The sequence below is a fragment of the Trichomycterus rosablanca genome, chromosome 2 (assembly GCF_030014385.1).
Source record: "Trichomycterus rosablanca isolate fTriRos1 chromosome 2, fTriRos1.hap1, whole genome shotgun sequence".
In the NCBI taxonomy this organism is placed as follows: Eukaryota; Metazoa; Chordata; class Actinopteri; order Siluriformes; family Trichomycteridae; genus Trichomycterus; species Trichomycterus rosablanca.
In genome coordinates this window covers 29469040-29483828 of record NC_085989.1, presented here as the reverse complement: position 1 = coordinate 29483828, position 14789 = coordinate 29469040, and the positions used below count along the sequence as shown (strand labels likewise).

The 14789-nt window shown below is 35.8% G+C and overlaps 1 protein-coding gene across 1 annotated transcript in view; it reads left to right on the top strand.

Moving 5' to 3' along the window:
* vps50 (VPS50 EARP/GARPII complex subunit) overlaps positions 1-11271 on the top strand; it is a 258290-nt gene extending 247019 nt beyond the window's left edge. Inside the window, exons 27-28 of the mRNA XM_063014101.1 lie at positions 9099-9288; positions 10648-11271. Coding sequence (XP_062870171.1) covers positions 9099-9288; positions 10648-10767 — 310 coding nt within the window. The 3' untranslated portion in view covers positions 10768-11271. The remainder of the gene's footprint in view (positions 1-9098; positions 9289-10647) is intronic.
* The last annotated feature ends 3518 nt before the right edge of the window (positions 11272-14789 follow it).

Below are 14789 nucleotides of genomic sequence, written 5' to 3'. Positions count from 1 at the left end.
AACATAGGAACAAACATTAATTCTTTTTAATTCTTATTGTTAAGGAAAAAGAATGTTTGATGTGTTGCCATTGCCTTTTTCAGTACTCATAAAAGCCTTTTTAGATGATTGGCCAGGCACAAAGATCAGCATTAGCAAAGTGATTTAGTTCTGGAGTAGATGTACAGTATGTCTTAGTAGTATATGAATAGAAAAGCACCTCATTACCTTATAACCATATATAGGATACCATAAACCTAAATTAACATTTATTAACATTTAGGAAGTTACTGCACCCTGACCGAAATAACGGGTTGTGCCAACTAAATGCTTTACAACTGGTCTTTTACTAAGCTGAAGGGGAATTCCAGACCACGTTTTGCTCAAACAATTTCCCAGTGGGGACCTGGGATAGATTAGCTTATCAGCTTCCTCATGTTGTTTGCACCTTGTTTGCAGCGAGGTGCGACCTGTGTCTGCAAAAGAAGGGATTCTAGTACCTGAGGGAAATAGCTAGCTGCAGATGGCACTTTGCTTTGGCTCCCACTTTGCATAGACAGGCGACTTCACTTAACTGGCTGCCAAGACCTGCCCTAAGAGTTCCCAGATGAGTCCTTTTAGGACACCTGAGAATCCTCAGAAGGCGTTGGCTGCTCAGGTATATTATATATATAGCCCTGGTGCACAACCACAAAAAGTCTGCAGCTCTGTGCAGCCCATTGTTGGGCCGTGAGGTGGGTGGGGATTAGCTTATTGGATCACCCAAAATGCCACTAACAAGACTATCACCCTTTGCAATCCACAAAAGAATACTTGGTATGGTGGAAACAATAATAAATACTAGAAAACTTAGATCTGCTCAAAAATCCCAGGTGGATAACCTATTCCAAGCTACCAAAATAACAGGGATATGGTTTAAAACCCTACCTCATCCTTTCTTTAACAGTAGCAAAGGAGTCATCCGGACTAGAGAACTAAAAGGCATGGACGAAACCGAAATTACAATCAAAACTATCAAATCAGGGCATCCGCAATGTAAAAAGGTCATCATTACACAACAAGACATGACCATCAGAACTAACACCTACCTTCTTACTTTTAACAGACAACATACCCCAGAGAAATGTGATATTGCAAGGTATCTACTTTAATCACAGCAAATAAAATTACCAGAGAATTAACAAGAAAATTAAAATCTAACTCTTCTACAACAAACTGCCTACCAGAATTTCAGAAAACTGAGAGATGTAGGGTTAGGGTTAGTTTTTCAGTAGAAGAACTCATGATAGCCACTAACAATACACATGTCACTGCAACTGGATCAAATATAGTACTGTACCAGTTCCTAAAACATCTTCCCTGTACTGCACTTTCAATGTTTTTAGGAACATTAACCTAATATGGACTATGGGGAAAATCTGAAATAAATCTGAAATAAATGAAGCAACTATGATCCCCATACCAAAGCTGAGAAAGGATTACAACGATTAATAGCTACTGTTCCATAGCCCTGACAAGGTGCTTATGCAAGATCATAGAAAACCACCAATTAGTATGTTCCTAGAACATAATAACTTAATCCCTAAAATCCAAAGTGGCTTGTGGAAAAGCAGAGGCACTAAGGATCACCTTGACAGGATGGAATCACAGATTCCTAAGTAAGCAACACACAGAAGTAGCATTGTTCAACCTATGAAGGCCGGTGGTAGCTCAGTGGGTAATGTACAGGACTAGTAATTGGAAGGTTGCTGGTTTAAGCCCAACATCTGCCAGGTTGCCACTGTTTTGGGCCCTTGAGCAAGGCCCCTAACCCTCACTTGCCTGAATTTTATATTTATGGTCACAACTGTAAGTCGCTTTGGGTAAAAGCTAAATGCTTAAAATATAAATATAAGGCCTATAACACTACATAGAGAAGTGGCATCCTAAAAGACATGTGGCAGATAAGCCTAAGTAACCCTTTTAACATCAATGTCCCCTAAACTCAAAATCTTTGAAACTCAACACCATTCATAGAGAAATTTGTACCCTTAAACTCAACGTTTCCCTTAAACTCAACATATTTTGCTTTTTAAAAAAATATTATTTATTTAATTTCAGAATAACAATGAACAATCACTTTGTTCAGTGCTTGGCTTGAGCGGTGCGGTAAGATGTCAAATCCAGTCTGAAAGCTCCACATGTATCTTTGTTTTCCTCATAGATTCACTTTTAAACTTGTGTTACAGATTGGGGTTCTCAGAAACGCTGAGAATCAGCTTCTCCGAGTCTAAAATGTTTATCATTATAAAAAGCTTAATGTGGTTTAGTGTACTAAAAGAATGACCAGGGAACCTTAAACCTCTCTTAATTTTTACTGTTCATAAGCTTTCTCCACTAATGAAATTCCTTGTTCGTTGATTTAGTACAATAAGCTTTAGGCTTTTTTGCTGCTTCTCATGTGAATTATGTGAACGATTAAGAAGAATAAGTGCAGGTTTTATTGTATTTTTAATTAATTTTTAACTGTTTTTAAATATATTTGTGTTATTTTTTAGTGTATAAGTGTCAAAAACAACCCCATTATTTTACATTAGCCTAAAATATATGCAGTTCCAAGGGACTATGGAACACATTAACAGGTTTCCCAAACATCCTTATGGGAAAAAATACCTTGAAACTCATTGTCTTTTAAACTTAACGCCAGTCCCAGAACCAATTGATGTTAAGTTTCAAGGTACCACTGTAGTGTCAAACAGACCACAGACCAGATCGTAATGAGCTGCTTGTTTGTATACAACCTCTACATATGCAGCAAAGAATAGAACACCAACTCCAGTTGGTCATAAACATTCAAAAAGAGTTTTAAGCTCTCCAAATCAAAAACAACCTGTAACAACTTAAGCTAGTTGAGGTCACTACATCCAGAACTAGAGTTAACCTTGAACAGTGAGAGTATTAAAATTGAAAAAGAAATGACATGTGTAGGTCTAGTTATGGACAGCAAGCTCAAATTTATACCACATGTCCAACAACTGTGAAATAAATGTCAAATAGTCATTAATACGACTACTCAAACACTTTATAATTCAATACGGACTATGGGGGCATCATTTACAGAGCTGTAATGAAGACCTTTATTTAACTGCTAAACCTAAATTACTATCAATGTCTCAAATTAGCCCTGGGAGCCTGGACTAAGGACACAATCAACCTATAGGATATCCCCATTCAAAGAGGCACTATAACAGACACACAAAGTCACCCCACTGTGGCAAATTAAGAAACCGAAAATCATTTTTTAAATTGAGACCTGAATACAAATCACCCTTCCCACTTCCTATGATCTACCAATTCTCCGACATTAAACAAATCACCAAATAATCTACACAGACGGCTCCAGAACAAAAACACATGTGGACACAGCTACTGGCCACCAACACAGCATCTGCTTATCAAAATATGGCACTGCGGGAGTTTAATCCTTTTAAACTCACCATTGGTTTAATACAACACAACTCCAACAAAGACATCCTAAACTGTCTTTAAACTCCTGTCTTTAAACTGTGAAATCTTTAAACACAGACCACCCCATCATTGCTAAAATTCTTACAAAAGTAGAAAATCTGAAAGGACGAAACTACAATATCATTAAATGCTTGGTTCCTATAGTCACTGCAGCCTCCCAGGGAATAAAAAACTAGACATACTTGCAGGTAACTCTGCGGGAAAACAAATTACCAGCTGCGATATCCCACCTTCAGACGCCTTTCTCACGATAAAAACATACTTAAAACAAATGGCAAGAATAATGGAACAACCAATTACATAACAAACTGCACGAAGTCTCTCCAATTTTAAATGAGAAAAAAACATTATCTTCCCCCCACCCCCAGTCCACCTACACCAGATTGTTTTGGTTATTATGGTCACACAAACTTGACCTATAGACACCTTCTGACAGGATATGACACACCGACCTGCAGAGGGTTCATATTTTTTTGTATTATTACAATATGCAAATTAAATTGATTTCTGTGTATAAACAGCAGAAGCTAAGATGGATCTAGACTGTATCACTTGCTGGATAAAGCAATGAGGCACAGGAGTGATTGAAAATAGCAATCTAACGTTTAACAGCTGCCTGACTGAAATGAAGAAAATTGAAAAAGAGGTCTTCAAAAATCAAAAGACTGCACTGTATAATACACTCAAATCTATATCTATTTAGAACTGAAATGTGTTACATTGTGTTGTGTAGGTATACTGACTTTTTGAACAGTTAGTAGGAATATTAACATGACCAGTGCTGTTGTATGAATTCTGTATTTATGAAACACTTAGGACTGTAGTAGCAGTCTGTCAGTTTGCACTAGCGTTTCAATTTTATGATGTCTTTGCCTGGCTGTAGAGTAAAAAAGTGAAGAAAGACATCGTGGTATTTTTAATTATGCTGTGTTTGTTTTAAGGCTGGTTGGTGGTTGCCAGAGACATGGTGATTAATCAAATAGATTTTAGAAGGATTTCAGAATTTGATTAGTAAAATATTAGATTTATAGACTACTAGATTTGGGAGCTGGAGAGGTTTTAACAGGTTCATCTATCTTGATTTTAAAGTGACACTTTTCTGTGTTTATCTGGAGGAACATGTGTGTTATTTTGGGAGAAGGTATTGGGAGGTTCTGTTCTTCATCCTCTGGACATTCTCATAAATGTTCCAAAAACACTGTTTTTTTTTTCACGTCAAATTCCTTTAATGAATTACTGCGATGAGTGAATAAACAGCTACTATTTTCTCTTTCCCTACCTTTCAGACAGCTCTTTGATTTTTTTTTTTTGTTAATGTCATCCAGTTGTTTGAACATCTGCTTTTCATAGGTAAACCTTCTCTTGTTTGTGCTGCAAGTGAAGCCCAAAGTGCGGTCAACTATGGATGTTCTAAATTTCCATCAACTCTCAGGAGTTATGTTGCCTCTTCCTTCACTTGTCTGCTCCATGTGCCTACCATGAATGGGCAGTGTGCTTTGAAAATGTATTCATGGCCAAAAGTGAAATACAATTAGGTAATTGTGTTTAATGGCATTCTATCAGTCACTATCCATAAGTCACACTATTTTGCAGACTGATTGGTAAATGGTTTTTACACTGAAGGGTTATGTGTTTTATCAGAGACATTGCAGCCATGGTGATAAAGTGAATTAACTCTGACCATGACTCACATGTGCTCTGCGTATGATATTCTCAGTAGCCTCATAGAGAAACGAAAACCTGTATGTGCAGTGTTAATACAAATACCAAAGTATAGCTGTATCTATAAAACCAATTACCTTAACTCTGCACACAGTGGGACCATTGACAACCATCATAACAGTGAATTTCTGTCTATTCATCTACCATCCATCCATCCATCCATGAATTTATCTATCTATCCATCCATCTACCCATCTTTCCATCCATTCATCTATCCATCCATCTTTTATCTATCTATTCATCTAATCCACTGATCCATCTATTTTTTTTCTAATTAAATCTACCTATTCATCCTAAGGCCACATATTATATTACATGACATATTATGCTTATGTTTTTGAATGTTATGTCCAACATGCTCATTGTCAGTTGTCCACATACTTTTGATCATACTTTGTCGTTTGCCTGACCTTTAAGAATTCTGTACAAAGAAAACTTGAATGCATTTTGTATTATCCTGTTATCTTGACTTACGGCGAATGAAGAATGTACACTTCAAGGACTGTGCTTGTCTTTAAAAAGCTCCTTTTAACATTTTAAACAGCACTTTAGATCATCAGCTAGGAATGTTAAAGCTCAAATGAACGAATAAGATTTTTAATAGTTTATTTTCCTTGTCAATAAGCCCTGCTTATGTGATGTAGTATATAGCTATGAGCATGGGAACGCTGCTTATTTTTCTAAGAAAATGCAAAGCATCCAAGTGAACATAGGATGGTGAAAGCGGCTGTGTATGTTATGTAGGAATTCTAAGGCCAGATTTCTCTGCCAGTTCTTCTTCCTTTTGTTGACTTAACTTTTAGTTTTTAAGGTGGTTTTGTATAATCTTCTGTATTTTCTGTGCAAAATTTCATCAAAGCCTGCAGTTTGCATTAATATACATAAGCAGAATATTAGTTACAGCAGACCTGCTAAATTCCATTGACAATGGTAAAAATTCTAATGTTTCCCAAACATTATTTGCACATTTGAGGGTTTTTTTTTTATAATGAATTTCATAAAATGTTTGTTGACCTGGGGGCTTCTAAATATGAAAAGTAAACAATATTACCACCTGGTTTTGGGTAAAAAAATATTTGCAAGTATGACAGTATTAACACTCGTAATAATTTAATACCTACGCATCAGTGGGTTATTATGAGTTATGACTAAGAATTTAAATACACAATATTCTGTTAGATTAACATAACATTTTTTGCTTACGATCTGTTATTAGCTAGCACTAGCTGTTCTTGATCTAATTACCAATTTTGAATCTTGTGGTTTATTTGTTGCTTACAGATAATTTTATGAGGTTAATTAAATTTAATTAAAGAGAATGGAGGTCTAGGGAAAAGATTTTCAGAAGTTGTTTGTTTATTGTGCCAACTTTCTGTAGATGATACATTTTAAACATGTAGAATATGTACATTAGCACTACTGGGGCGATTGGGTGGAGCACTCCTGAGATACACTGCTATTGGCCGGCCGAGTGCCTACACAGACATGATTGGCTATGTCTGTAAAGGGGGTGGTGGTGGGGGGGGTGCTTGCCCAGTGTTTCCAGGATAGCATTTTTAACAAGCATTTAATGCAAATGAAAAAAACTGCTTAAACATGTTAGGAATATAATAAAATAAAACTATTGTTGCTAAAATAACATTTTGATTTGGGGGCAAGAAGTCAAATGTTTTACATTCGTTAGATTTCCATGCATATTAAAGCATGCATGAGTTGGCCTTTTCTCAAATGTTCATCTTGTTCTTGTTATTATTATTGTAAGCAGAGTTATACTGGTTATACTTTCTTTATTTGAATAACTATAGTAATATACAATTATTGTAGTTATAAAAAAAAAATCAATAGAGGATATCTGTAATATAACATTGCAGATGTCGAGCTGATATAGGGGCTTTTTTTTGCAAAGACCAATCAAAACCCTGGAGCTGAGTGGCCCTCACAAGCACTTTTTTCAGACTACAAGGACATACTACAATTAGCAAATTGCTTCATGTGTTTTTTTTACTTTTTAATTATCGTATTATTAAGCTTAGTTTGTTATTCTATAATGGGTGGGACTAAGTTTGTTGCAGCTTATTAACTCCCCAGAAATGCCTTATTAAAATAACACAACAACTTTCTGTTTGTGTATAGTGACAGTAGGAAAATACATCCAGCTCAGAGTTTTCAGTCTGCACCCATAAATAATTTTAAGCTGTTTTGCCCAACCCATTGACTGAGACTCTATTGCAGGTTTTGTCTGGGCTAGAAATGTTTAATTTGTTATTGTTGGTGGACAAGTGAAAAATAGGTTGCTGATTTGGTCACAGATAATCCCCAAACTTTTTAGGAAAAACAAATAAAGCACTTACTTTTGGCTTTTTACAAACCTTATTTCTGGAAATGTTAAGAAATTTACAAGAAACTGTGATTTGTTAATTCTCTTGAACCTTTATTTAACTGGCATAAGTACAATGATATGACTTTCATTGTTTTGGCTGATCAATCTGATTGCACTTGAGTAAGTTACACCATTTGGAAACATTCCACAATAAGCAGGTGAATTTGTAACAGGTGTATTGAATGATTGGGTATAAAAGAAAGATTCACTATAAATTCAGTCTTTGCAGGCGAAGATGTGGCTCACTTTGTGACAAATGTGAGAAAATAATCAGTTAAAAAAGAACCAGGGTAGCATTGACACGGAGGCGTATATTGGGATTTTAGAGAGACACATGCTGCCTTCAAGGCGACATGTTTTCCTGAGACGTCCATGATTATTTTAGCAAGACGATGCCAGGCCTCATTCTGTACGTGCTACAACAGCGTGGCTTTGTTTGACGAGTCTTTTATTCAAAATGTGTGGTGCATCATGAAGAGGAGAATCAGATAACAGCCTGTAATCAACCACAGACTGTTAAGCAGCTGAATTATCATATCAGGCAAGAATAAATGGGCAAAATTTCAGACAAAAAATTTATGAATTATCCTCAAATCCAAAATAATTTAATTGTAATTAATAGGAAAGCTGATGTAACACAGTAGTAAACATGTCGCTGTTCTAACCTTTCTTAAATGTGTTTTTCTGCACTTTTGTCAGTTGTCAGTTGAATAAAGGTTCAAGAGAATTAAATCACATATTCTTTTTTTTTTTCTTTTTTTTTTTTTTTTTTTTCTCAAATGTCCCAACTTAGAAATGGATGTTTGTAAATCTGTATTGAATACTTCTAGCCAAGCATGGTCCTGCAATTTATTCTCACATGATTTTAATGTGTATTCTTGTTACCACTATGTTTGTATTTATGAGAATATTCTTGCTCTAGAAGCATGCATTTCCTCAAAACATGAACTTTTTTTTTATTGTATTATTTACTTTTGCAGCCGTTTGTCTACCGGACATCTACTTTCATGCTGTTTCTGTTTTTTAATTATTTCCAGCCACGTTCCTGACAGTGTGACAGCTTTAACCACTATTTATATGACAATATTTTCCACTGAGCCTGTGTTTCTTTCCTCAGTCTGATTAAACTTATTTCATCTCTATTTTTGTTCATGTTGTTTCACCAAATATGCAGTGTTGTTGGAGCTTAAATTTATGATAAAAACGTTTAAAATATAAAAATACACCATAAAAATTTTTTTCCGTCCCTGTAGTCGGTTTTCTAAAGTATTTTCTGCAGCCATGTGGGATTTTGCTAAAACTTGTGACTGATAAAGAGAACGTGATTGCAGACACTCTATTTTGTAAGCCGGCAGAAGCTGGATGGGGTAGTTACAGTGGTATGAAAAAAGAATTGTTCCTTTTTTAATTCCATCTGTTGCTGCACATTTACTACACTAAATGAACGCATCAAGCGTGTCCAGTATGTGTTTATCTAAATTATGTTCTCTTGTCCTCTTTTGTTTGCCAGCTATGCTAATGTGAAGAAGTGCAGTAACGAGGGCCGAGCCCTGATGCAGCTCGACTTTCAGCAGTTCCTCATGAAACTTGAGAAGCTTACTGATCTCAGACCCATCCCTGATAAGGAGTTTGTGGAGACCTACATCAAAGCCTATTACCTGACTGAGAATGACATGGAGCAGTTTATCAAGAATCACAGGGTGAGTAAATTTGCTTTTTCAAAGTGTGAGTCGCTACCCTGCCAAAAAAGAAAACTGAAGATAAACTGAAGATGCTTTCAGTTGTTTGACTGCCTGCATCCACCTGCAACCCTTAACATTAGCATTGCACCCTATTTTCAAAACTGTACAACAAAAACTGAACAAGAAGTGATGGTGGTGGAATTGCTTTTTCACCACCCACCAACATATCAGAGTTGAATAATGTATATCTGCTAAAATTGCTTTGTCTTCCACTGTTGTGAAATATAAGCATGCTGCACAATTCTTGATGCTCACGTAAGTGATCTGCTGTGCAATTATGCAGATACGTCTCCAAAACTGTCTGCACAAACACTTGGATTCATTATGTCTTCTCTGCCACCCCTGCACTGCTCCTACCAACTTCTGAGAGAGCCAGCCTCAAGGAAATTGCTATGGGCCAATATTAAACAATTAATTTGAACTGAAGCCACCAGTTTTAGTGTATTCGAATTTAGCAGATTGCAGCTTTAAAGTGGTTGTGCTGTTTACTATAGCTTATCTTTGTTAGCTCCTATACAGATCTACATGAATTATATCAAACACAACCTTCTTCAAGTCATTAAAGCATATGTTTTGTGTGAGTGGCTGTGTGGGTGTCCTATTGTAATGCTTGTGACTGTACTAGGCTTATTTATATGGACACAAAGAAGTCATTAGCTGTAGTCAATTAAAATCATTGATCAGAATGTTGCAAGAGATAATACATCTTTTTGCATCACTAAATGAATAATCAAAGTTACGAAAGAGGGCACCCAGGTGGCGCAGCGGGATATTTTTACTAGCACACCAGCACAGAGTTTCTGAACTCCTCAGTTCGAAACTCGGTGTTGCCACCGGTCGTCTGGGCATAACTGGCATTCAGTTGGCATTGGCATTCAATCACAGTAAGTTAAGTTATGTTAAAGTCTGTCAGCAGTTAGGGTACAGAAGGTTAAGGGTTCAAGCCATGTCACTGTTGGGTTCCTAAGCAAGGCTTTCAACACTTAGTTAGCTTGGTTTGTTTTCTATATCATGTAAATGTACATTTACTTTTTATTGTGCTTTATAAGAACATCTTTTTATCAGTTTTAAGTTTAATAGATTCAGATTGTCATATCAGCTTTAATGTAAGAAAAATACTTTTGGAATGTATGGTTTTAATCTGACAGTACAGCTGTTATAAACAATGCCTCTATATTTTCTTTTATATTCATGTTTGGTGCTTTAGGCACCAGTTTTCTTTAGTTCTACAGTTCTTTTACCTCAGGCTTGAGAGAGAAATCCTTTACCAGCTGCAAATGTATTTTCTTTTGGGCTTTCTTTGTTGCGTTTGAACAGGAATACTCCATGAAGCAGCTGGCCAACCTGGTGAACGTCTGCCTCGGCTCTCACATCAACAAGAAGGCCAGACAGAAACTGCTCGCAGCTATTGATGACATCGACAGACCAAAAAGATAAACGCCGGCAGACCACCCAAGCTAGAGGCAGCATCCCAAAGGGGTCACACTAGAACAGTTATCAGCCCATCTAATATTCCACTGTGCATGGCTAGCATTGTATTACTGACATGTTTTTGCTGCATTTGCCTTTGTGTACGTTTTCTGCCAATGCATCTATCTTACACTCTTACTGTACATGAGCAGCTGCTTGACCTCTGTGTATTATATCATCACTGTTTTGAATGTGTTAATAAATAAGGCATCAGATCCCTTAAGCAACTCTTGGGAACAGATGATTTGCTGCAGCTCGGCAATGATGTGCATTATGATGAAAGATGTTTTACACAGATCTTTTTAAACTCAGTTACTCTATCCTGTTAATCTTTTTTCAGTTACACTTTATGTATATCTTTAAAAAATTGCATCCACTATGGGTATTGAAAAATTAGAAATATTGTAATGATTCGAATGTTAATTTTTTTTTTTTATCTTTGTTTCTTCAACTTTTCAAATTGTTATATGACTTTGGACTTTTGTTTCTTTTTAAAAGATACAGATTTTATTTATGTGCACTTGCACATGGTTCATTGGTAAGATCTGGGATGTTTTAATGGACTATTTCCATTAATGAAATGTTAAGAATGTTGCTTAACTGACTTAAATGGGTGCTTAGTGACACATACAGTGGTGGACAAAATAATGAAAACCTGTTACAATGTATTAACATTAAGGATATAATAAAGAATAGGGTCAGTTTTTTTTTTTTTACCAAACCAAAAAGAGCTTTAATTCAAAATGCTCTAATGCCAGTCCTTAATGGTTTGTGGTGGAATGTTAAAGCATTATTCACAATTATGTTTATTTCCAGTAATAATGGGCATATATACTTAACAGTAATACTCTGGTTATAGAAAGTTCTATACTGTGGAAAGTGTAGACTAAGTATATTTCCACTGCCTTCATAAAACAGTTGTCTATTGTACAGCTATAAAAGCCATCGAGTGTTTAATAAACTTTTGAATAATTTAGCAGTATGTATAAGGGCATCATCCAAGTACTGGACCATTATCAAGAAAGAGTGTTTTTAACATTGGACGCACCTTTTCCTTTGCCTCAAATTAATTAAAAATAAATTTATTTATTATAATATCATACAAATCAATTGTTAGACTGAATAATTTTCATCATATGGCCACCTACATCATGGATTTTCACCATATTGAACACCTGTTAGAAAAGGCATTTTTGGCCACTACCAAACCATCCAGTTGTATGAAATATGGTTGACTCATCAGGCCTTTATATTTCTCTGTTGCTCAGGGTTTCTTGAATTGTGCTGCTCATACTGCTTATCATTCTTTACGCATTTGCCTTTGATAGAATAGTGGCTTAGTCACTAGTAATGTGCTTATTTGATTCTGTGGCTGTACTTTAGTTACATTAAGCAATGACCCTGTGAAGTGCTGTCCATCTTTTCCAATGCTTCTCACGACCACTGTTTTTCTTTTTACAATTTTACAATTCTCTGCACTCCAACTTGGGTCTTGGGAGCCTGAGTTCTATCTTTGCATCCAGTGACTGACTGTGAGGAGCTTTACATGTTATATCAGTGTCTCTGTAGGATTCCTACAGGTACTCTGGTTCCATTTCAGTGCCCAAGAACATGCGGACGGTACACTTCAAATTGCTTAGAGATGTGCCCTTTGTTATTGGTACCCTGTCCATGGTGTGTTTCCAAACAAGATAACAAGCATGTTTCTAACATAACAAGGTGTTGATTGTCAGAGATTTCTTATATCTGCTGCATGTCATTAACCTGCAATCAACCTAAAAGAAGAACCTGTGCAGCTGTTCTTGTAATTGTGATTGTCAGCATACTATTTTACTCTTGCTGAGTTATTTTGTCCACCACTAGTATACCTTATACTGTATTTGTGAATGTTAGTATACAATCTTATTTATTTTAAAAAATGTCATTTTCATCATCCAGTGAGTTGCAATGATATACGAATGTGATGAAGGCAGATACCTGTTGTGTGTTGTGTTAGTGTGTAGTGGTGTGAAGCTAAAAAGGATGCCTATTATTACTTTACTGTAACATTGATATTAAGCTTCCAAAATGAATACACTAACATTCATGATTTAAATATTGTGTGTTTCATTTTTAATCAATTATTTCCGTTTTTGTGAACCCATAGAATCAAAATCATCAAGAGTGTACAGTGGACATAAAAGGTCTAAACATCCCTGTTGAATTCCAGGTTTTTCTGATTAAAAAAAATTAATTAGATTAATAAAAAAATCTGATTAATAATTTCAGATTTACATTTAATGTGACATATAATTACAAACTAAACAGAAATATCATTTAGGAAAAATAAAAAAATAAAATAATATGGCTGCATAACTGTGCACACCTTCTTTTAATTGGGGATGTGGCCATATTCAGAATGAACCAATCACATTCAAACTCATGTTAAAAAATAGTCTCTGATTACCCCAGTTCAGTTCTTCTAGTAGGATTGTCCTGACATTTAATTAGTTGCATCTTACAGTAAAAGCCATGGTCCACAAAGAGCTTATAAACCATTAATGTATCAGTCAGGAAAATGGTATCAAAGGAGAAATTTACATATACCATGGAACACAGTGAGGACAGTCATCAACTAGTGGATAGAATATGGCAGAATAATGACATTACCAAGAACTGGACATCCCTCCTAAAATAGATAAAAAGACGAGAAGTAAACTGGTCTAGAAGGCTGCTATGAGGCCTACAGCAACAACACAGGACCTGCAGATTTTTTTCCCGGCTGCTCCCGTATTAGAAGTTGCCACAGTGAAACTTAGTCATATAGCAAAACAAAATGGTTTATTCTAGCTGGTCCCATTTCCAGTTTCCAGGTGTGCTAATTAATATTTTAAAACCACATGATTTTGTGTAATTGTTCACTTATTATTCAGTAATTAACCCTAAACCAACTAACAATTATTGCCACCTCTGTCATGCTTTTACACATGAGCATGTCCAAAATGTATGACGACTGTTTACAGAGAGCCTTAATATCCATCATTGCAAGGGCATATGTAGATGCAGGCCAGTGTATGTAACACCAAACTCAAATGCAACCATTTGCATGACTGGATTTGTGTTTTTTTAGTGATGGCTCATACTGCTTACCTTTGACTAATATTTGAAGCAGATTCAAATGTTGGGCTTTGATAAATTTGTTTATTGAATGCAAAGTGATTAATCAACAGGGTAATCTGCCTGTGATCAGGTTCTTATTAGTGCAGTTTGTAAATGTAATCACAGCGTTAAAACATATTTTAAAATAACCTGGAAGGTATGGACACTCCACGTCATTCTTATCGTTTTGGACGTGTGTGATAGAGCATGGTCCTGCTGTTTTACCCTGATACCCTCAGGCCAGTGAACAGACAGTCCTGTTATGCTCTGTCTCTATCCTTAACTAAAGGTTTTGGGCAGAAGGCCAGGGTGACCTAAAGACCCCAACTATGCCTCTATTATTTATTAACAGAGTGATGAATGACCACTGGGAATAGCTCACTCTCTAGCAGAATCTGTCAATCCTTTGACCAGTCAGTCAGCTGATCCCTACATGGTCTTCTTCTTAAAGGGCAAAATGTAAAGAATTATTGTAAAAGACTTGTGTGGAAAAACCCAGTGGTAAGTAAGTCCTTAATTAGCATAGTGTCAGACATGTAGAAACAACAGAACATCAATATAATACAACATATAAAATGCTGTTTGTATTTCTGTTAGTATTACAGAGGATGTGGTTAAACAGGAGCTCTAGTTTAGCATTGCAATGTGAGAATTAAATCTGGTTTACTAATGTTTTTATAATATCAAAATGTGGCCTTAATGCAGGAATTGCTGAAAATGTGTAGCCTATTTTACATATTATTATTTACCTGTGTATGTTTACCTATTAAAAATAAATAAAACTTAAATGTAAAGGCACAGGAGGCCAGGGCCTTTAAGAATTGCATTAATAAAAAGTTGGCACCACACTT